Source organism: Lepidochelys kempii, chromosome 26 (genome assembly GCF_965140265.1).
Source record: "Lepidochelys kempii isolate rLepKem1 chromosome 26, rLepKem1.hap2, whole genome shotgun sequence".
NCBI classification, from domain to species: Eukaryota; Metazoa; Chordata; order Testudines; family Cheloniidae; genus Lepidochelys; species Lepidochelys kempii.
This window is the reverse complement of record NC_133281.1, coordinates 3,617,788-3,642,600: the sequence shown is the minus strand read 5'-3', so window position 1 is coordinate 3,642,600 and position 24,813 is coordinate 3,617,788. Positions and strand designations below refer to the sequence as shown.

Sequence of the window (24,813 nt, the reverse complement as noted above, 5' to 3'; positions counted from 1 at the left end):
TCTGTTTCTGTTTCCCAACTGAAAGTGACTAAATTTTCATTTGTTATATTCCTAATTTAAACAACTAATTTTCAAGCATTTTATGTTACATTGTTTGCATGCAAATTTCTATATTTTAAGATATATAGAATAGTCGAAGACGCACAGTTGTGAAAATATATTTATTTGCTTCTTTTTGTTAAAGGACTTTAGAAGTTCACTGGTAGATTTTCCAAGACATAAATAAAACCCCATGCTAAAAAGCAGTCAGTTTCCAGGAATATTTCCTTGGCCAAAAAAAATGAGATTTTGAACTGAAGTGGTGATCATTATAAAATCTTGTATTTCTTGATTCGGTACCAGTATTCTAAACTAGATGCTGGCCTTATTGTGGGTGGGTTGGTGTGAAAGTGGCCCAATTTTTTTTTCTCTTTAGGAAAGTGAAATGTTGCAATTGGTGTGTGTATGCATGTGCGTGATCACACACACTCACACACTCTCATTCATTCTACTTTCCCCAAGAGAGACATGCTCCACAGAGCATAAATAAAAACTTTTGATGCAGAGGAACTTTACTCATTTATCTGGAAGTTCAAGTTGCCTGTGAGGAGTGGTATATAATTTGCAATTATATCTTTTCCACATTATCTGAGATTAGCTTCTTATTTCATTTGGAAACTCAATTTGTTATAAAAATCTTGTTTTGGGTTTTGTGTGGGAGATTTTGGTTTGGTTTTAATGTTCACAGACACCTCACGGAGGCACATTAAAAATGCCCACACAGATAGTTTCTTTTATTTTAGGATGCATTCGTTCAGTTGCAGCTTCTTTGGATGTTTTGGGAATTTTTAAAATGAATACTTGCAAACAAACAAAAAGCCCCAAAACGGTCTGAGATTTCACATGTATTCTAACCCTCAGCCATACCTATAAATCACTGTTTAAAACATTTTAGCCACAAGCTTAAATGCTTTGGTGGATCCGGGTTTTAAGGCTTGGATCCAAACTCCATTGATCTCAATGGGAGTCTTTTGCATTAACTTGAGTGGCTTTGGAATCTGGCTCTTAGAACTTAGGTACATATATGATTTTCTGATTTGTGGTTTTTGTTCTTATGCCAATTACAGCTTTAGTTTCTTCAGAATTCCACACAGTTAGGAATGAGATTCAGATACTCAGATAACATGGTGATGAGCATGATATAAAAATCTAGACAGAGAGACCTCTAGGGACTATAGAATCCTCTTTCAAATGCTGGAAAAAACAGAAAACGTCTGGCTTGTTTTTTTTCCCCTCCTCAGTGTATCTCTTGCAAATTGTTTGGTGGGGTTTTATTGGCATAAATTTTAAAACTGGAAACCCTAAATATGTAGAGCCAGATTCTATCTCCCCAAACTGGCTTTGTGGAATGATACAGGTAGCTCAAAGAAGTCATAACCTGGCATCAGTCTGTGTGGAAAGGTGACCTTTAACTGGAGTAAAGCCAGTGTACTCCGTTCCCATACCAAGATGTAAGAGACATGTCAGAGGTATCTGAGATGAGGGGAAAGAGCAGCTCTAATCTGCAATTTTTAGCTGTTGAACACTCCTTTGGGAACAATGGCCATATGGCATAAACTATAGCAGCCTTTGGGCAACTCTGTTTTATGTTAAAGTAGTTGCATATTGGCCCAGAGAATCATTTTGACCCAAATATGGCAGAGGAGAATCCATCCCATATTATTCATGATTTCATTTCTTCAGTTGACAGCTTCATGTGATATCCCCAAATCTTAACCTTTCTAGTTTAGAATAATCTCTTTTTCGTAATCCTTAATCCATTTAGAGGAAGAGACTAGTTCTTCTGACATTAGCACGCTGGAGGTTAGCAGTAGGAGGAATTTAAGTACATTATGCTTAGAGAAGCCTAGAAGTTTTTATCTAATCTGTCTATCATGTTTAATTGAGAAATGGTACAACTTGCTTAATTGCCACCTTTTGGATAGGAAAGAGTTGGTGTGCATGGGAATTCTTTTTACATTTGAATCTAATCATTCTGAACAATCAGTTATACACAAACATCTGAAGACACCCCGTTTCTTTAATACCATCTGAGCTGGAGAAAATATAGTAAGAATCTCTGCTGTTGTGTTATATTGACAGCAACATCATTTAAAAAAGAAAAACCAAAAGCTAGGTCTTTGGAATGACTCCCTCCCCCCTCTTTTTTAAGATGCTGAGAGCCGCAAAGAAAGGCTTAAAAATTATGCTTATTTTCATCTAAAGAGAAATCATACCAAAGGCAGCAGCATTTGGTTAGAAATATGCATTAGAGCAGTCATTACCCACAATGAGTAAGCAGCTAAAATGCCTATTGCCTTATTTATCAGTGGTGCTGATGAAAATATTCAGTGGATGCTAGAACTGCAGGAGGACATTTGTCTGCAATTCAAGTTTTTGTAGCAGATTAGACACGGATCTGTTGACCCAAGCGTGAAATGAAAGGATCTGCTAGTATGTGAGAATGGAGCTTCTGAGGGATCCAAATTCTACACTTTTTGAGAATGATTAGTGATGTTACCAGTCCAACTTGACACATTAAAAGAGCCTAATTTTCAAAGGATGGGTAGGCTCATCACTTTCTGAAAATTGGATGCTTTTTAAACATCTAAAGTTGGGAACCCAAAAATCACAAGTCCTTCTTGAAAATTTAGGCCTTACATTTATTGATTCTCCTCCTCTTTCACCGGGTGTTCTCTGAGTCATTCAGCACCCAGAATTAGATTTGGAGCCAACCTTTTCTGGATAGTTGTGGTCCCACATGTCTAGTCAACCTAGTTTCCTTCAAGCCTGAATCCATACCTTCCGATAGGCTCACTAAAAGAGTTGTGTTCAGACATGTTTTCATTTGATTTACATTTGACTCCTTTGTTACATGTGCCTTGACACCGACTGGAGCATAGGAAAACATGGTGTTCAAGTATCCTTTAGAACTGTTGCATTGTTCCGTTCCTTTGGGACGTTGCCACGTGATTCTGATTTCTGAGAGCATTGGAAAACGAGAGGAAAGCTGGATGGGTGGTAGTGAAGAGATCAGAAGGAGGATGCCAGTGTGATGAATTCATGCACATTTCTCTAGGAATTATCAAAACAAGGATAAAACCTTGCATCTCAGACTCTGAGTGTTTTCAGACATCTCTTAGCCTCTGAGGCTGGCTTGTTTTAAAGTTTTAACTTGATCTGGCAAGAAGCACAAATCCTTCAATGGACTTTGTACCAGCCGATTCTAGGCACCTGCATATATCCACTTGACTGAGGTTCCATGTGGGCTTGGGATTTTTTTACCTATATCTACCTATATGGAGCTCATTGCAAGATAAGGAACTAGATCAGAAAATATTCTGCTTTAACATTTGTGAAGCCCAACAGAATAATTTTCCAGCATCTGTTCTGATTTTATTCTTTGTTATATTGCCTGGATTGCTTTTCAAAGTTTAACTGCAAACAGAAGAGGGAGACACATTATCTTCTAAGAGCAGGTTTTTTTATTGTCAATATATGAGATGGATATGTTGCAACAAATGATTATTAGATGCCCATGGATATCAAGGGCCGGATCCTCAGCTGATGTGAGTCAGCATTGCTTCACTAAAGCCAAAGGAGTTATACCACATAAGAGTCAGGCGCCCAAAACTTTGTAGTTAATCTATAGATGACTATATTTTATGGACATTGTTTTCCAGACTAGCCACTGAATTAGTACCCTAAAGGAACCTATAATTTGGGCTAAAGTGAATAACAAAAGAATTAGTACAACAGCCTTTGCAAAAAGTATATTGTGCATTTCTAGTACAGCGACTTTCATCTAATGATCTCTGAGCACTTTACAAATGTTAATTAAGCCTCACAACTCTCCTCTTTGGGTAGGAAAATGCTATCCGTTTTTATAGATAGGGAAACCATGGCACGGAAAGGCGAAAGGGGGGATTTTCAAAAGCACTTCACTGACTTATGAGCACAAGCCCAACCAAAAGTTACTAAGGTGCTTTTGAAAATTCCAGTTAAAGTGACTTGCCCAAGGTCATACAACAAATCAGGTGTCCTAGGTTCTATCCCTGATTTTGCAACTAACATGCAGCCCCCTACTTTAACCACTGGGCCACACTCCAGAATTGTAAGGTACAACATAAAATGGAAAGGTGGATAAACAAACTTTTTCCTGTGTGGGTGTGGAACTCCACCTCCCTCCTCTATTTTTCCATTACTCAGATTAAATCCTGGTACGCAGGCATTTTTCTAGGAACCACTGTGCACATAACAGTTTCCCTTGCATGTAAAATGGTAACTGAGTACTCAATCAATTTCCTTTCATTAGGTAACTCCCTGCTTCTGAACTCATCCATGCAGCCTGATTTGACAGTGAGCAGAACATACAGCGGACCCATCTGCCTGCAGGACCCCATGGACAAGGAGCTCATGACAGAATCTTCGCTCTTTAATCCCTTGTCAGACATCAAAGTCAAAGTTCAGAGTTCATTCATGGTTTCCCTGGGGGTGACAGAGCGGGCCGAGTATCACGGAAAGGCACATTCTGGAACATTTCCCCATGGGAACAACAGAGGCTTTACGACAATCCATGCCAGGAACAAAACTACATACATTCAGAATCTGTCATCTCTTTCAACAAGAAGTGAGCTGAGAACAACTGGCATTTTTGGCCACCTGGGTGGCCGTTTAGTGATGCCAAACACAGGTAGGTCGATCATTTACTTTTTAAAGCACACAAGACAGATGTGATTTAAACCCTTTTGCTTTATAGCATATGTCATAAATATAAAGGGAAGGGTAAACCCCTTTGAAATCCCTCCTGGCCAGGGGAAAGCTCCTCTCACCTGTAAAGGGTTAAGAAGCTAAAGGTAACCTCGCTGGCACCTGACCAAAATGACCAATGAGGAGACAAGATACTTTACAAAGCTGGGAGGAGGGAGAGAACCAAAGGGTCTGTGTGTCTGTCTGGATGCTGCTCTTGCCAGGGACAGAACAGGAATGGAGTCTTAGAACTTTTAGTAAGTAATCTAGCTCGGTATGTGTTAGATTATGATTTCTTTAAATGGCTGAGAAAAGAATTGTGCTGAATAGAATAACTATTTCTGTCTGTGTATCTTTTTTGTAACTTAAGGTTTTTTGCCTAGAGGGGTTCTCTATGTTTTTGAATCTAATTACCCTGTAAGATATCTTCCATCCTGATTTTACAGGGGGGATTTCTTTATTTCTATTTACTTCTATTTTTATTAAGAGTCTTCTTGTAAAAAACGGAATGCTTTTTCATTGTTCTCAGATCCAAGGGTTTGGGTCTGTGGTCCCCTATGCAAACTGGTGAGGCTTTTTATCCAACATTTCCCAGGAAAGGGGGGGTGCAAGTGTTGGGAGGATTGTTCATTGTTCTTAAGATCCAAGGGTCTGGGTCTGTAGTCACCTAGGCAAATTGGTGAGGCTTTTTACCAAACCTTGTCCAGGAAGTGGGGTGCAAGGTTTTGGGAAGTATTTTGGGGGGAAAGACGCGTCCAAACAGCTCTTCCCCAGTAACCAGTATTAGTTTGGTGGTGGTAGCGGCCAATCCAAGGACGACGGGTGTAATATTTTGTACCTTGGGGAAGTTTTGACCTAAGCTGGTAAAGATAAGCTTAGGAGGTTTTTCATGCAGGTCCCCACATCTGTACCCTAGAGTTCAGAGTGGGGGAGGAACCTTGACAGCATATCATGATATAAAGAAGACAGGAGCTCACTTAGTGGGAAATGTGAAAATTACAGTAATCTTGTTCACCCAGAAGACAGTTGTTACTACCAGATCATTTAATAAGATTACAGCCAGGGCCAAATTCAGGGATAGGGGTTTATTGCATGTTGATAAGTCAGCATTGTGTCTGAGCTGTTATAATCCAACACCTTCTCATGACTCCTCAGTATGAAACTTATGCCAGTGTAGAAGACTCCCTTTTTTTCTTACCGGGTTCTTGATCCCACCATAGATCTCCTGTCAGGAGCTCATTGGTGAATCAGGGTCTTAGATTCCCCTTTCCAATTTGTCCCTCACGGTCTAATTATATCAATGACTGACCCAGTGAACATTGATGGATATCAGGATGATGCGACAGAAAAACCTATGGGATATCATAATGATGAGAGACCTTTGAGGACAGCCACTGTTCTGAATGAAAACTGCTGTGTGTGGCTACACCTGTTGGGGTCTAATTAGTTTGTTGTTTGTTTTTGGGATTTTCCAAGGTTGTTGTTTTTTCCTTCTAACTTAGCTCTGTTGTGAAAGGACATCTCCAGAGTACATCACTTCCAAGTTAACTGCCAGCTCAGTACTGGGTTGAACATCAGAACTTCGCTTAAAATGGAGGAGCTAAATTTGCATTACTAATAGATGAAGTTTGCTTTGTGACTTTTGAGCTTTGTAACTTAGCGTGAGATTCTCGTCTTAGCTCTGCTTGCTAGTTGCTAAAAGGAAATGAAGTTTTTTTAAACTTGCAGCCACTGTGTGAAACCAAATTAGAATCAAATAAAGGATATTAAGATTGCATCTCTGCAGCCTATTACACTGTGCCAGTGCATTTATGTGGTGCTGACGACACCTTTTGGTATTGTGAAATGGAATGTGTGTCAGAACTGGCCTGATGCCACTCTTTCCAGCTTGGGCACCTTTTGGATTCTAGTGATCCTAGAGTTGAGATTCACTTTTGACTAGAGTTTGATTTCACTTGACAACTTTTGTTCTGTGCATCCAGGCCTGTCTCTTACTGTTTATTTGAATGAAATGGCATTTACAGCCTTCCCCTTCGTATTTCATTGCTGCTTTTAAAAAAAAAGCATCAAAAACATAGTATATTTAGAATAGATTGATAGTAATATGTAATTAAAAGTGATAATATTTAGCCTACAGAAATGCATGATATATTCCAGGCAATTGTTTCTCCATGGAGGATTTGTATGTTCAGGCATGAACATTACAAAGATATCAAGGGAGTGTAGCTATCAAAAGTGATGATGGGCAAAGGAATTCTTATTATGCATCATATTACTTTAAATAATGCTCATCCCACAAAGCAAATAAATTCAAGGTGTATTTGGTCCATGCAATTTACTTTTCCCCCCTCTACCACTAGGCTGAAATAAAATCTTGCAGACAATTGCAAATCACAGTATCATCTCAACGGTTCACTATTTATCTGAAGGTATGCAAGGGTGACATATTGAAAGAATCTAGAATCTATTCTTTCCTCCCTCATTTATGTTGACTTTACAACGGTGTAACTCAATTATGGCCACAGTAGAGTAAGTTCCAGTTTACACCATTGTAAGTAAGAGGAGCATCAAACCATAAGCTGCAATGGCTGTTGTGAATATGAACAAAAAGAAATGAAAATCTCTATAAATCCAGTTTGTTTTTGTAAGTGATTTCTCCATTATGAGTTTCTCCTGATCAAAAGTACCAGCAGATTCAACTTAAAGACAAATGTTTGCCAATGTAGCATTGAGTAAAGGTGCTTAAAGAAACCTTAAACAATAATTGAGCTTTGCAAACTATAACGAGCTTTACAGATGACAAGATTGATAACATGAATAGATATTTAGGTGGATAACCTGGGGACAAAGAAGAATGCACAGATAATGTAATTTTTAATAATTGGTTTACTGCAACAGCTTTTTGAGAGCTCATTTTAAAGGTTAAGAAAATCGTGCATGCATTTGTTATGCAAAAAAATACTAAATAGAGAACTCAGAACAGGTTGTTCTGTTGTCAGATCAAATAAAAGGCTGTCAGGTAGCAGGTGTTTCCCTCCCCTTGCCCAAATCAAAGCTAATTGCTGGAGTGACATGTCAAAAAAGAGACTTTTCTAGGTCCTAGAGCGTCAAGATATTAGACAGACAATCTACCTTTTTTACTTCATAACTTGGAGCTCCCTTTTTAATGGCACAGATATTCAGCTGCATTCACTCGTTGTGTTCTGATTCCTGTGCTTTTCCTTCTGGGTTGAAAGATGGTAGCGGATCTTTGATTGAGGTGAAGCTGTGATAATTTCAGGCCACCTCTGAGCTCTGTGAGTAAGCTCAGACTCAATTTCCAGCTCTATCTGAGTGACGTTTGACTTTAAGTTTGTGAATGTCAAATACTGTTGTGCACATCCAACAATGTGGTCCTGGCCTTTCAATTTCTTCCTATCCTATAGGAAGGGTGTGTGTATGTGTGTTTCACCAGAACTCACTGTTGTGCAAAGGGGTTCACCCTGAAAAGAGGCGGACATTTTTAAATGCTTCATAACTGGGAAATTTCAAAGCCCAGAAGGCACCTAACCACTATCCACTTTCACTTGTAATTAGCTGCCTACACTGTACTTTGTGCCTTTGAAAATCCACCCCCTTAAACATGTGTGGATTTTCTCAACATCACAAAAGAGCTAACTTCTCTCTATCCCATTCGAATGGAGGAAAATGGTTGCCCTAAAGTGAGCCCTAACTATCAAAGTGTGTGCCTATAACAATACAGGGAGAGCAGTACCTAGGGGATTATGACAAACACGGTGTCTGTCCAGTGTAATGATGGCTGTGCCTCTCTAGTATTGATATTAAAACCTAGTTAATAATGAATCTCATTGACAGGAGGCTCCGAGCAGGGTTTTTTTAATGTGCCTCATTCTTAGCACAAGTAAAAGAGACTATAATGATAACCAGCATGTTACTGAATAATGTTCATAAATTGATAGCACAAATAACTTATTTCATAATGAGTATTGGGCTGCATGACTGTACAGCAGCTCTTGGACTTATAGGAGCGCAGCTCACTCTGCATCGGTAATGTTATTAGAAGGATGCGATCTCTTCACTGAAATTATAATCACCAAGTTGTATGCTTTTCTACTCTAGCATTGGTTCTTCTGATGAAAGAGAGGGTGAGCGCTTCATTATTTGAGGGGGAGGAAGAAACCCTGAGGTTTTATTTTTGCAAAGGATTTTTTTTGTCATGCGTAACCAGCTCATTTCTTATCATAAACAAGAAGATGCATTAAAGAGAAGAACTGTGCTCTGTGGGCTCTTATCTGTTAGCTGATGTAAAAGATTTACTTCAAAGCAATTGCTACAGAGAAAAGAAAGCTCAGGAACTCCACATGAACTGTGGGGCTGGGTTGGGCTGAGCTTCCTTGGCTTTGCAGTGGACTGTATATACCTAGGAAAAAGCTACTGAAGATTTTAAATTTGGATTCTTTCTTTTAAGCTTAATAGCTATACCATCTGACCATACAGGGCATTGCTTTTAAAAATAAAGTCAATGACAGAAGTACATTCCCTAGGGGACTAGATGGCTCTGAGGACTTTTAATGGTATACCGAGTCTTTCACCTTTGTGTGGCTGGAGTTGCATTCAAACCTAGTTCAGAAGTGATTGAAAGTTGTTTGAATCTGATGGCTGTGTTAAATAAGTTAGTGGCTTTATTATGTCCCCACTAGGAAATGGGTTTGAGACCACCCTCACAACTGGAACTAAACAGAACCTTTGCTGGCAGTCTCAGCAAAGAGGCAAAGGTCTGAATGAGCCCAGGAGACTGAAATCCTCTCATTTCCATAAAAGAGTCCCTCCTGTGCAGGTGGCATTGATGGCAGAGTGGGCAAGAAGTGTTTCTGTATCTAGGGATGAAGAGAGGAGTTCAGTCATCATGCATCCTACATCAGTGGTTCTCTAACTTATTTTTTCACGGACCACTCGAAAATTGCTGAGGGTCTCAGCGGACCACTTAATGATCTATCCAAATGTTGTTTGTACTGTTAGCTAACTATTGTAAGAGCTTTGGATAAAAGCACTGTATTTAAAAAAAAACCTTAACAATAATTAAATTTTTTTGTTCTATAAATAAAAGCACACAAGTCATATTTTAATATCCGTAGTCTTACCTTTCTAATGCAATGGATGTGCCCTCTCTCCCCTGCTGTGGCAGCCCCCGAGCTGGGGCTGGGAAGGAGAGCTGTCTCTCCCCAGCAGCTGCAGTCCTGGAGCTAGGGGAAGTCCCATGTTTCTCTGGCCGCTGCAGCCCTTCACATCCCAAATTCCCCCCACCCCCTCTTCTCATCCCACTGCCCTCTCCCCAAGGCCACAACCTCACCTTACATGTGCATCTTCTCCAGGGTCCAGGCACCTAATTAGTGGAGCCATGCCTGTGTGGCTCCACTAATTAGGTGGGTGGCCCTTCATCCTCTCACCTTAGAGGAAAATATCCACAGACCACCTGAATGGAGCTTGTGGGCCACGGACCACAGTTTGAGAACCTCTGTCCTACAACACTCACTGGTGCAAAAATTCCTCAAACATAAAGTCTTTCTTTCCTGCATATGATGGCAGGACGCCTGCTCCCTGTTTGTATAAAGCCTAGCCAAGTGAGGACCTGATCCTGATAGGGGCCTTTGGGAAATACTGTAGTACAAACAAACCATTTTAATAAGATGTATTTCCTTAATTTGATAATGGCACATCCTGTACTACCATTTTCAAACAGGCTTTTTGCTAGGGTAGTATACATTTCAAGGGGCTATATATCATTCAGAAGCAATTTGTGAGGTTTTTCTTTACATCCAAAATATTTACAGAAGCTTTGAATTTGGGAAGTCCAACAATAACCTCTAAACTTGTTCTGTTGTAGGAGTCAGTTTGCTGATACCGCATGGAGCTATCCCCGAAGAGAGCTCATGGGAAATGTTTCTTACCATCTGTCAAGGGGAGTCCAGGTGAGAAACCAATAAAAATCACATGGCAATACCATTCCCTCCCCCCCCCCCCAAAAAGCGCATAATCCCAGCAAATACTTTTCTGATCGCCATCGTACCAATTATTGGATTATGTGGGCCTCATTCCACCATCTTTTACCCTGCTATAACTATTGACTTCATAGGAATTACTAGGGTAAGCAATAGCGTATGCTACCACTCTGAAAACACATTCAGTTACGAGAACTCTGTTGAAGGACTAGATAACTCAGGGGAACTGGGTTTCTAGTAAGAAATCTTGAACTTCTAGGTTATCAGTCTGACTCTTCCCATTGCTGATGAATAGTTATCACCATCCTATGGAGATTCGGTGGCCTATGTGAAATGAATGAATGGTTCTCATTCAAGTTCTTAGTGCATAGATAGTCCAGTTCCTAACTTATAGATAACTCTGTTCTAGAAGTCACTGTCAGAGTCTGCTCCCTTGTTGGCTGTCTGTGATGACATACTGTCACGCTGTCCCAGCAAGAATTGAGTGGACCATGGAAACTGAACTGTTCTTTGACCATTAGAAGTGTGGTCCTTCTGCGCTGCATTTGGCAGGGTGTTTGAAGTGTTTTTGCCCTGCATTATTTCCCTTTTGTGGATAAATAAAGGATTTGGTTCTCCCAGGCTTTCAGTCCAGCACCATTACAATCACTTTAAAGAATTAGAAACAGAAGGAAAAGGAAAGTTGTTACTAGGCTTTTGGTAAGTCCAGACAGCTGTTTTTTGTACAGTTGTATCATACATATATCCTGCCATTTTCTCTGCGACATAAAATGTACCTAGCTACTCTTTTGGACCTTTTCATAAACGAGGTGGCCATTCGAAATGGGGGAGGGTCTGAATTCTGCTATCACTTACACTAGGAGTAACTATATTGTAACCAGTGGAGTTTCTCCAGATCTACATCAGTGTGAAAGTAGAATTTGACCAAGGGTCTCTTACCTCAGATTAGTTTTCCCCCTTTGTTATGAAGGAAAACAGCCAGAGAAACAGATGGTTTTAGCCGATTTTGATAGCTGTTCCCAAAAAAGCATTTTCTGTTTCCCAGTGGCTTTAACTTTTCACACAACGTGGGTTATAAAGAATCACAGTGCTCTACCAGTCAGAACTTAGCAGAACCTAGAAAATAACTTCTGCCAGACTTAGCACTGCACATCTACAAAATCCATCGGGCTCTGAAAAACAACTGTCTGGAAACTTTGTTCTCAAACCAGGAGACTCAGTAGAGTTACAAAGTGAAATTTTACTTAATAGGGTCTAGTAACTGAAGTGAGCACACTTAGGTCACAAATGTAGCATATTGTCGCAATGCTAGTACAAGGATTTGAGGGGAGGCAAGTTTGAAGTGGGTAGGGTGCTAGCCCTACCTCTCAACTGTCACTAATTACAAGATAATCCTTCATTTTTAGAGCCCAAATTTCTTTTACCTCAAATGCAAAATTGTGAAACAAAATAATATCAGGTCTATGTCAGGAACCCAGTTTACAGTATTGACTTTCTACGTGATGTTTATTCCAAGTCAAATAATCCTGCTACTGCATTATTTTTCTTGTGTGGTTCCTTTTGGGTCCTTGTCCCTCAGCTGAGTCTCAGCAGGGTAATTCTTGAGGGAATATCTGTGACTTGAAGGGACTTGGCAGACCTTAGGTACTGCACTAGTCTTAGGGTGCTTTGCATGTTTCATCCCAGGTTCTCAAACATTCATTAGTTAAAGCTTTTTAGTAAGGCAGATGAGTTTACACGCATTCAAAAGGTGGACAAATTATGATGGAAAGATAAGACCAAACGTGTCTACTAATTTGAGGTGCCCAACTTAATAAATGTAGGATATGTGGGTGCTCAGCACCTCCAAATATCAGGATTGAGGAGTTTTAGATTGGGTACCCAGAATGAAAGCACTTTTGAAAACTTGTTCCTAAATATCTTGCCTAAAATCATAATGGTGGAAGAGAGATGGGGTGGGGGTGGGAAAAACACCCACACCCATCCCTGACTCTAAGTTACTCTCTAATCTTTAGACAATACTCAGGGCCTTCTGGACTTTCAACAGCGCTAAGTGTTATCTAACTGCTAGACACTTCCTACCTTTAGTGCCACCACTGTTGCACATGAGAGTTATTTTCCTTTCCACATATTTCCATTTGAGTGTATTTGATATGCACATGAGAAACTGGCATGTTAGTGGGTTGTTTTCTTCCCCTTTTTCTGTATATATTGACTTAGAGTTACTCTAGCTTCTTGGGTAAATATAACTTGTCACTTAGTTTCCCCGGTGATGTATTTACTCAAGAGAGTTTGTCACAAGAATTCTGGTTAATATATACTACTGAGGTGTATTTTTCTAAATTAAGCAAACTTGATTTTATCATTAAATAATGTTAAGATTAAAGATAAAAATCAGTAAGCCCAGGACACTTAAAATCTTAAATTCAGCCTTTTGCTCCTACTACTAAGCCACAGTATGTATCATTTAAGGGTTTGTTTGCACTTCTGCTGAGTATAACTTTCCTTTTTCTCCTACTGTTTACACTGAGATTCTTTATCTTGTGATCCTGACAAATCTCTGGCTAAGCAGTGTCAGCCTAGTACTTGGATATGAGATCTCTAAGGTACTGTAGGGAACAGTGTTGGCAGTTTAGGTTTTTATACCTGCTCAAGTCACCTATGCCTCACTTTCCTCTCTGAATTAGTGTAGAAACAATGCCCTGACATGTTGCTAGATAAAGCTTTGCTGTTGTAGCAGGGCTTACCTTTCAAAGAAGACTAACAGCAAAGGTCCTTGCCATTTATAGCCATTAAAGATATTATGGCAACTTCTTGCAACGATTGGGATGTTAACCCAGCATCCTGCCTGATTTAAAACCTGTGTAATTACATCCTACTGACTAACTTTCCCTTTCAGTTTCAAGTGTATATAGTATTGTGTGCTCACTGTCCTAAGACTGTTTCGTAGAGTTTGTCTATGCTGCTGAGTAGCAATTGTGTTCCACTCCAGCAATGACTACGTTTCAGCGATGAGTGCAGTGGTTCCTATAGATCCCTTTTACATTTACCTCTCTTGAACTAGTGGTGAGAGTGCTAAGTCCTTTGAGATTGCACTTCCCTTTTGCTTTTCATCCAACAAAGTATTATTTTTAAAACTGAATAGTTTTGAGATTAAAAAGCAGAAAGGACCGGTGTGATCACTGAGTCTGGCCTTCTGTATAACACTGACCATAGGACTTCCATGAATTAATTCCAATTTGACCTAGAAAACATATTTTAGAAAAAAAATTAAAAAAATAAAAAAAATCCACTCTTGATTTAAACATTTAGAGAACAGACTTTTCAGATGAATGGTCCTAATTTTCCCAGTTCAGCACATGTGGACCCAGATCCTCAACTGGTGTTAATTGGCATAGGGGATCTGACCCATGTACTCTAGAGCACAACTGGTTAATTCCAGAGTAGCTTGATGCTGTTTATACTTCATCATGTAATTTTCTGACTTGTTTTCATATTTTATCATCTGGTCCATTACCATTAAGAGCAAATTCTGTTTTCTCAGTCTGTGTTACCAAGAACTGTTCTGAAACCCAACCCCCCTTCAATCTTTGCCTGAGGCCTCCAACAAATTTCTCTGCTTTAGTTCAGTAGGTGTGAGGATTGCATTGATTAGTCTTTCCATCACTACCACTGTACAAGATGCAGTGGGACATTCCAAACAACATTCTTACAGTGTAATTAAATAAGCTCCCACTTATTGCATGTTTCTTTAGCTTCCTTCAACTGTGCTTTCATAATTTAAGTTCCAAACTGAGCTGAACAGACAGGTTGCAGTAATAATTTAGGTGGTGAATTTCAAGCCCTCTTTTTTTTGAGGGAGAGGGGAATGCACCCCCTGGAAAGAGGGGCCAGAAGCAGGCTTATGTACCTCTCAAGCCCTATTTTTAACACTTGAATAGTGGTCCAAGACTGGCCAATTCGTAGAGGTTTGTCGCCGTGAAGCATTAGTGGAGATGGAGAAGGCTCTTGTGTCCAAGGAAAGGAGTACTCAGTCCCAGATTCCTAAACAAAGTCATTCTTCTCTTTGTGTGGGGTGATAGACCCTTTATATTGAATATAGGTACAGGAAAAGTGGGCAATATTTCAAAAAAGAAGTGATATAAAAAAAGAAAACTATTGCATATAAAGTAAATATTTGGTTACAAGAGCTTAGGTAGCTAAATAATTGCAGGTGTTTTTCTTTAAAAGCCAAGAGAAAGAGCTGTCATGAATTTTAAAGTCTGGGGATATTTTCTGAAACCCTTTTCTGCTTTTCTCTGATATCTGAACTCCTTTGTGAGAACTTTTATATTCCATCCGCATCTGCTGCCATAGTATTTTGATCATTTTCAATGAAAGATTAAGATACGTGAAGAGAAGGAGGAAAAAAACAGCTGTTTCATCTGCAAGGATTCTGCAGAAGTGAATTAAAATGGGTTAATTAAATACAAGTAGCAGATTTTGCCTGCTGTTTTATTTTTGTGGGCAGAAACAGGGGTGGTGAGAACCGGACCAGAAAATTACCATAGGGAGATTTTTCTTTTTCATTTTTTTTTTTAATGCAATCCTATAAAATGAAACAAATGCAAACACTGATTTATTTTTCCATTATAATACAGGCAGTGTTTCCTTTTTGAATAATTGGGACAGCAGTGATACAGCCATCTTAGCTTTGCTGGAATAAAACAGACTAGTTTAGCAGCCGCAGCATCCTGTACTGATATGCAGGAAACCTGATTCCCTTTTGTTGCCTGAGTTTCTTGTTTCCCATGGCAGAAGGAGCTGTAATCTCTACAGAGTTAATACTGAGTTACAGTTCTGTATCACTTTACTGACCATATGCATTAAGTAGCCACCTCTTGAGTGAAAGTCATCAGCCATGTGGACAACTCACTATACAGAAGTGGATGAAAGGTTAAATTATGGGTTCAAGTTAAGGATGTTTGTTCCCTTTTCCTTACAAAAGGACTGCTCTGTGTAATCATTTGTGATTCAATAGCAGTTCTAGGAAAGTTTCATCCAAAAGACTAAGGAGTACTTGTGGCACCTTAGAGACTAACCAATTTATTTGAGCATCAGCTTTCGTGAGCTACAGCTCACTGCATCCAATGAAGTGAGCTGTAGCTCACGAAAGCTTATGCTCAAATAAATTGGTTAGTCTCTAAGGTGCCACAAGTACTCCTTTTTCTTTTTGCGAATACAGACTAACATGGCTGTTACTCTGAAACCCATCCAAAAGACTGTCCACCCTCCCTGGTTTTCAGATATCACAGTCTAATTTGTTGTCTACGTTAGGTGAATGAACAGATGCATCTACCTCTTAAGAATGAGGGGCTGCATTAGCTCTTTAATGTGGTTCCAAGAAGCCATCTGGGGCAGGGGTCATGTCATCTTATGCATTGATTAAGGCAGAGTTTGTTCAGTATAATGGACTACTCATCATTACTATCACCTCCTTCTGTCAGTCCCTGTGGGGAGAAGGTAGACATTAAAAGACATTCTGAATCAGGCCTGGATCTTTTCCCCTGCTCTGTTTCCATTGCTATCATTTAAAAAACAAAACCACAATTTTTTGCCCCATCATCTGTGCAATATACAAATTCTTATCACAAATCATCTGTGTCAGTGGTGAATTGGAGTCATACAATCCTCTGGAACGTGGGTCTTGTGCTAAATCTAGAAGAAGAAGAAATCCACATCTTAAAATGTTCCAGAGTCTTGAAGCACAGTACTCCTGGCCAAATCAGCCATGGAACCGGTGATCTCTCTAAAAGGAGTCCAAGCCAAAGGTATGATGATCTCAAATATTTTGTCTGTCACGTAGAGCCTCAAGGATGGGGCTGGCTGCTGGGGCTTTATAACGTATGCATTGAAGGGCTCCCTGAGAGGAAAGAAATAGACAAGCTTGCTCTCAAAACACCATACTTCCTTTGATGCTGGCAAAATGCACTGGATATTGATTTCTTAGAAAGTAACAAAAACCCTGTTGATTCAGGCCCTAGCGAGAATTAAAGGGAAACATCTCTTGCCTCCTTGCTTAATTTTCTCTCTTTAAACCTGCTTAAGCCGCTAACACTGAGCAGGAGCCATACTGTTTAAAAAAAAAAAGCTAGCAATCTGGTGGCTTTTGCTCCCTGAACCAAAAAGCCACCTCACTGGAGTTACCCACACACAGCTGGGAACTGTGGCTGGTTGGAGTTAGTGCAGCTAGGAATATGTTGTTTGCCTGACAGTGCTGGGGATTTATTATCTCAGCCCACTACTGATTTCTCCTAGTGAAATAAGTTAATAGGCACATGGAGACAGGGATGACACAGGAAATCTGGATTCAATGCCAGCTCTGTCACCGATTCTCTTTATGGCCTTGGACAAGTCACTTAGTTGTCCCGTGCCTCAGTTTCTCGTTGGTAATATAGGCTACATCTACAGTTACACCTAGGTGACTGGCATGCAGGTGTGAGCATCCTCACTGCAAAGCCATATCTGCATAAGTACGTCCTCACTGCTTCCCGCCTGAGTATGGCTGGGAGACAGCCAGTGGTTCTTTGTGCTGAGATGCTTTAGGATTCTTTCCCAGGCAATTGTATCAATGGCTGGGGGAATTGTGGGAAGCGCATTGGAGGACTATCAGCACATGAGTGATTTTTCCCTGCATCTTCACTACAGTGCAGGTGGATTCCAGTCCAAGTTACAGTGGAGCCTGGGCTTTAACAAACCCCCTCCCCCTGTCCAGCAGGATCAGTTAACCTGGGCTTTAGGGACCTCCAAACCTGGGTCAGAGGCTTTGCTGTGTGGATTTCAGGGAGGAGGGGGTGTTATGATTAAAACGGAGGTAAGAGCCCAGTTTCACTGTGCAGTGTAGACATACCCTTGGAAATAATGAATCCTTTCTCCTATTCTTTGTCTGTCTTGTCCATTTAGACTTTAAGTTGTTTGGGGCAGGGACTGCCTCCTACTGGGATCCTAACAGAATAGGGGGTCTGGTTAGGGTTGCCAACTGTGACTGAAGCTATTCTGGGAGATTCCCACCCCCCCCCAACATGATGTAATGTCATTTTCTTAAAATATCCTATTAAAATCTCCTGCATTGCTTTCAATATTCACTAGGAGATCTATGCTGATTCTGGGAGACTCCAGGCCAACCCTGGAGGCTTGGCAACCCTAGGTCCAGTCTCAGGTGGCACCTCTTTGTACTACTGCAATACAAATAATAAATTATCTGCATTCAGAAGCAAAAGACTGATCTATACAGACTACTTGTTTCTCCATGCAAAGAGTTTGCACACACTTAAAGGAGAAATAATAGATCTATTAGGAGCAGCATAAGTTTCCTTTACCCTTACTTTTGGGAATAGCCAGTGATGTGCCAGAGTCCTCATCATCAGTAATGTTTAAGGATTGGAAGTGAATCTGTAGGACTGGAAAGCCAGATGTAGTGGGGTAGTCTGGATCATAAGGAATAACAGGATTTCTTAGCAGATAATGAAATTTGGCAGTGCTGTGAGTATTTTTGGCAAGAGACTGATGGAAATCCAGGACCCAGGTTTTTTTAAGGGGCGGTTTCAGTGGGGAATGGGATTTCAAAGTGTTTTTTGACTACTTTATATGATAGGTTCACTCTTACTGAGGGGTTTACACAACAACCTCTAAGCCCCTCTCAAAAAAGAAGCAAGATGAGCATGTTAGGTCACAAAATGCTAAACAGTACTTCATTAGTAGTGACAGCAGCTCCATACATCAGAGCACGGAAATGATTTAAGAACCCCTTATCCACTGTAAGATTTTGACTAAAAATTGTGCTTGATTTCACAGCAGCTGATTCCTGAACCCCACACACACTCTTCACAGCTGTTCATGCAGAGGGGTTGGGGGGAGAGGAGAGTTTGTGTGGTCCTCTTGTCTCTCACATACTAATACTCCAAAACAACCTGCTGCCAACAACAAGCCCAGAGAGATTTTAAAGAAAAATAAATAAAAATTACATGCTGGAATTCAATTAGTTTGGTGGGGAGGGGAGGAGAGAGAAGTTTGCCAGCTGTGTGTCCTCCAGCACTGCACTTTCAGTAGTCAATACCATCTCTTACTGGGGTTCAGAAAGAATAGGACAACTGCTGTAATAAAAACACTCAAAACGCTAATGGTTTTTGCATAGCCTGGACAATTTGGCATTCAAGCTTTTGCTTCTTGTGGCAGAACCACAATGCTGTGAATAAAAACAATTAAAAGGGAGTGGGAAGACTAAAAACTGAAACTAATGAATACAGTTATTCAGCTCTGTTGAGGGACCGAGTGTGACATGCCATGCAAAACCAATCCACTCATTCACCAAGACTAACATCCTACCTGCAGAAGTGGCCAATGCCTGACATGCATGGGGAAAATGACATGCAGGAGCGAATCTTTTGTGATAATTTCACAACCTGAAGCATGAGACTTCAAACTCTCAGCATAGTGAAAGGAGTGGGATCTACTGGTTATAGGGGGGCCCTTCAGGACTTCTGTGCTCTAGTCTCAGCTCTGCGACAGATTCACTTTTGAAGAGTTGGGCAAATGTGCTATACCTCCCCATTTCTATGACTTACTTCATGTGTGTAAAGTACTATGAGATGCTAGCTGGAAGGTCCTATCAAAGTACAAAATATTGTTAGCCTACAATTATCCAGATTAGAGTAATAGAAAGTTACTCAACTCAGAATATAGGCCAAATGCAAACAATAGGGCTAACCCAATTATTACTGGGGCAGATTCTGCCCCCAAGTGTTCAAATCTTGTCTGGTCACAATTTTCTTAGGTTTCTCTCTTTTTATTTTTAAACAAACTTTATCCCTCTGTCAGTCCAAATTGCTATAATTTTAACAGTGTATTTTAATACCACACTGATTGTAATATGAAAGTGATGAGAATAGCCCAAATGAGTCTTAATTAAAGATGCAGCTGAAAAGATAACCATGGCTTGTGTTCACGAAGAGGTTTGAATAACATGAATCTTCCTTCACTAAGGGGAAAACCACAGGTTCACAAATCCGATTGCATTTTGAAAAGGGGCTCCACATAGTGTAATTAGGCCTTATTAGTGTGCATCCTTTCGTTTATTGCCAGTTCTTCTGGAAGAAATAGCAAGTCCTATTAAGGTGATTTATCATAAACATCATTTCGACTCCAGTTAATTGCAGCATAGTTAAAGTAGTAAATGTAAGAACTTCTCACCTGTTGAACCAGAACTCTGTGCTTCAAAAGACTGCTGAGTGACATGGGACCCAGTAACTACTGCATTATCTTAGTTGTAGCAAATACAAAATGGTGCTCATTTAAATTGTCATTTCCTCAAACGAGGTGGCTGGTTCCACATTGAAAACAGGGCACATAAATGAATATCATGGTGTGTGCTCAGATTAGAGATGGATGTATCACATACAAATATAAGGAGGAAATAGGATCACTCACTACACAGTACTGGAGTTTTGAGACATTCCTTTCCTGGCAGGGCAGTGGACTTGTGTTTTAAGTGTTCATAGAATTCTCCCAACAAAGCAGGAAACATTTGACAGGAGCCTGTGGCACGGGGCTGTGTATACACAAGTCTAGTGGCCCATACCTGAATTGCCCACCTTTCTCGAACAATGCTCAGTCTGACTCTAAAGACACTTGGAGGAGAAAATGTATGTATCTGTCTATATTAGGTACTGGTATAGTTTCCATTACCATATTATCTGAGTATATCTGGCCTGTATCACTTAAAATAAAATACCCTGTACAGGTCAGGTCAGCTCCTTAGATTGTGAACTCAGAGCAGGGGCCACTGTTTCTTAAATGTTTGGAAAATTATTAGCAAGTTGTGAGTGCTACCATAAGTAGTAATATACTTAAATACATTTTTACGTGTTTGAAAAAGTGTAAATTAAACTATTGGTGCTAAAGCTGCACTGTTTCCAGAAACACCACCCACATACATCCTTATAGATATCCCAGACTGGAGTAGAATGAATTCAAATGAGGTCAGAGTATGAAGGTAGAGGAGGAAAGGAGCTGATTGAAAAGATTAGAAGAAGAAAAGTGGCGGAGGGAAAATTCCAGGATTCAAGGTTCTATTTGCCTATTTCTCTCTCTGACATTCTGGTTTGATTGCATTCCAACAGAAATGTGATGATTCCATGATAATCAAATGCAGAAACCCACACTGCATGAAAAACTGAATGTATTTCAGATATTCATTGAATTGTTACTTCCTAACCTCCATGTAAGGTATGGACACTGCTTTTCACTGTGTATATAAACTGGCCATTTCAAAATTGATTTGCATGTAGTTTTTAAGCATCTAATTTGTTAAATCAATCAATTCTCCATAAATGTGTGAGAAGACAGATTAATTCAGATTTAGATATAATATGTAACATGCAATATTTCTGTTGACTTGTGTTAATGTAGAACTTTACACTAACTGGGCAAAATTCCTCACCCCCACCACACTGATTGCCCCAAAAACAATAAATCATCACATTTCTGTTGTAAAGGAAACTGTGCATGTGACTGCATATTGCATATATTTTGCTGTTTGTTGAACTTGTCAAAATATTCATTTTTAAATGGATATTTTTAAATAATTCATTGACATCTTTTTTTTTTTTTTTTTAAACCAGTTCTGTTGTTTATATTTAACGGCTTGTGTGTGTGTATATATTTATTTATTTATTTATTTATGTGTCTGAAGTAACACGAAAGTTAGCATTCCTGTCACCCAGAGACTAGATTACCATGGGAAATCCAGATTCAAGGCACAGATCTTGGTCCTCCATGTACAGAGCTGGAGCTCTTTGGCTTCCTTTCTCTAGGCACTATGGTTCATTCAGAGCCAAGATGCCGTCAGCTCTGTTACCTTTACATATCACATTGATTGCTGGTCTGTTTTTAGCCAGTAGCAATCAAATAGAAAAACAGGAGTTCTCAAGCGTAATGCCTCTCCTCTCCTCCTCCACTAACATACCCTGCATCCAACCACACTGAGTTAAAGCAAAGAACCTGCTAGGGCTTGACAGTGCGCACGTCTTTAGCACCACTCCCATCTTTCTGGTTTCAATGCCTTTGCAATGTGTAAGGGGAGAAGAACATCTGGCCTGTAGCCCCTGCTGATGATCTGCCTTCCCACTAGAAGATACGTGTGCAGCCACTTCTACAGCCAACATAAACCATGCTTTTAATGGGCACCAATTCTTCTCTTGGAAGCTAAATCCTCTCCATAACATCCTCACACTGACTTCAAGCCTACAAGCCAAAATCCATTTCAAGATCCAGATCTCCCAGCTCTGTAGCTTGGAGATTGAAATACAGGCTATTAGTTTTTGTAATAGGAAATCTTAAAAACTGTTTCCCCCCAACACACACACACACACACACACATACCCTGTGGGCAATAATTCAAAACATGGCAGCATCAGAGTCAGTGAGAGAGCACTAGGATGGCAGTCACAGGGGATGGGCCGCAAACAAGCAGGCAGAAGTACTGGGAATGACTTGGCTGATTGTACTCACTGGGGTGAATGCTTGGACAATGTAGCTAGGCTTGAAAGGATTAGATTTTTCAGTAAATGTCAGTTAACGTTGATTTCACCAAAAACACATTAACTGATGAAAAAATATTTCCTTCAATAATAATCAAAATGTATAGATAGGTGAAGTAAAAAGTTACTTTAGTATGTAATAGTGTTTGTATATTTTGGCATGTGATATTGGCAGATATCCTTATATCAAAGTAGTTTGTTTAAACTGTTATAGAAGTAACTTTCCATATTGCAATGTCAACTATTAAATCATTATTAACTGACCTCCCCATAATTTCTCGCAATTGTGAAAGTTAAATAGATTAAAAATAAAAAAATTCTTAAGACGTAATTTGGTGCAATGGTGAAAATTACATCAATAAAAATGAAAATATACTTAAAATAAACATTATCAATTGAAATGATTAAAAAAAAGAAATCAATTTCTGCCAAGTCTAAATGTAGCCACTGAGGAAGGCATGCTGGTAAAATAAAATTAAAGGCCAGATCCTCAGCTGTGCTCAATGTCTTTTTCAGGTTGTAAAGAATGTGATAATCACACACCATTGGCTTATTTATGTAGAGTTATTGCAGGGCCTGGAAGATCAGTGGCAAAAAATTACTGTTAAATTTCTCTCTGGGATATCTATGGTTGCTTCCTCTGTAGGTGGGATTTGGGAGTCTACCCACTCCTGGGAGTCATCTTTTCCTTCAACTGTATTTCTTAGGGCCAATTTCTGCCTCACTTCTGATCTGCTTGTGTGTCTGTGCCATTAGAATATGGTGTTCTGTATCAAGACAGTATTTAGCATATTAAAATTACCTTTATACTGCGGATAGGCATGTGGTTCCAAAAGCTGGGCTAGAAAGGTGATCAGACCAGCATTAATCTACCCTACAGCTGTGTTAGAATAAGAGGAAAATATTATGCTGCAGTTATGTACCACAGCATAGAAAGAGATAGAAGAACCACAGGTTTCTTTATTTATGCATTAATATGAGCAGAAACACATTGTGCAATGTTTGAAGACTTGGGAAATGTTGTCCAGTGTAGTGGGCGGAGCCAGGCATTGTGAGTGAGGACTCCAAAGTTCTCTCTTGCTCTACCACAATTAGGCCACAATTCATCATTTCTCTTCACCATGCATAGTTGTTTACAGCAGTACAGACTGGGTGGTAAGATGCTACCAGGTGGGACTAGTAGCACAGTGAACTAACTTTTAATCATTGCCTGGAACCCAGGGTCAACGTTTATACCAATGCAATCAGACTGTTAGCATCAGATTTTGGGTGCCTCTGTTTTTGATGCCCAGTATGAAACACTTTTTTGCTTGATTTCCAGAGGTGCTGAGCTCCGAATGACTTTATTTGGAGTTCTGGGTGCACAGCGCCCCTGGAAAATCAGTGTCGGTACTGGGAAATCAAAACCCGAACCACCCAAAAGTTGAGGCCACCTCTTTCCATTTGAGTCTTAACCTCTCTGTGCCTTCTGTAAAATGGGAAGGAATAACATTTGCCTCATAAGGACTTTGTGAACACTGAATGACGCTTCACAAAGTATTGGATTTCCTCTGGCACCTATCATATGAAGATTACATAGTGTTAATATGAAATCGACAAAATGCAAGTTCATTTCTTTGCCCTAGTAGTTGCTGCTTTGTTTTTTTGTTTTTGTTTTTTAAGTTTCACAGAACTGAGCCCTTATTTTGTAGGGATGTATAAAATAAAAAAATTGTTCCATTTTCAGCAAAAAGATATTCCTTTATTTTTAGAAAGGAAATGACATTTTTCAAATTTTGAAATTTTAGTTTGATGATCAAATTTGATCTTAAAATATGGAAATTCCAAATTTGTAATTGAGATGCCTCCCCCCCCCAAAAAAACCCACAACCAAAAATCCACCATTTCCTCTGAACTGTGCAAAAGGCAGAATATTGTAAAATAAAATAGCCATTTTTTCATGTAGTTTCACAGAGAATAATTTCCTATTTGTGCAGAGCTCCATTGCCTATTTCTCTTTCCTTCACTGGAAATCTGTGAAGCTCTTGATTTTGATGGATTTGGAAGGATTAGATCTGGTTACTGATTTGTTTACTGTGCACCCAAGGGAATTTTAAATACCTGCATCTTGTAATGTTTCCCTTCCCTGCCTTGCTTAATAAATAGCCCTGAAATGCATCAGATTCCTATAATACCTTGCCAGTTATTATAGAAAAGACTCCTGCTATTTGCAGTAAGTGTGAAAGTTCATCTAATTAGTTGATTTCAGTTCATTTGGCATTAAATAATTCCCAGAATTCCCATGTTTGTACAATATGTGCAACGGGGGAAATGACTCTCTGAAAGTAATTAAATTGCTTGTTTCAGAAGAGCTTGTCATTGGTCATTCACACACATCCCTACTATTACTCAGTCAACAATTACACTGAGCCACAGTGACCATGGAAGGCTGCCAGGGACTATTATTGAGGCTATTCTGTTTCAGTGACACG

General features: G+C 39.7%; 1 protein-coding gene across 9 annotated transcripts in view; it reads left to right on the top strand.

Moving 5' to 3' along the window:
• Positions 1-24,813, top strand: part of UNC5D (unc-5 netrin receptor D) — a 293,186-nt gene that overhangs the window by 233,663 nt on the left and 34,710 nt on the right. For all 9 annotated transcript variants that reach the window (XR_012156277.1, XM_073325005.1, XM_073325004.1 and 6 more), the window contains 2 exons: positions 4,334-4,711; positions 10,652-10,736. Coding sequence is in view for 8 of the 9 variants with exons in the window: in XM_073325005.1 (XP_073181106.1) it covers positions 4,334-4,711; positions 10,652-10,736 (463 nt within the window). In the remaining variant the exon portion in view is untranslated. The remainder of the gene's footprint in view (positions 1-4,333; positions 4,712-10,651; positions 10,737-24,813) is intronic.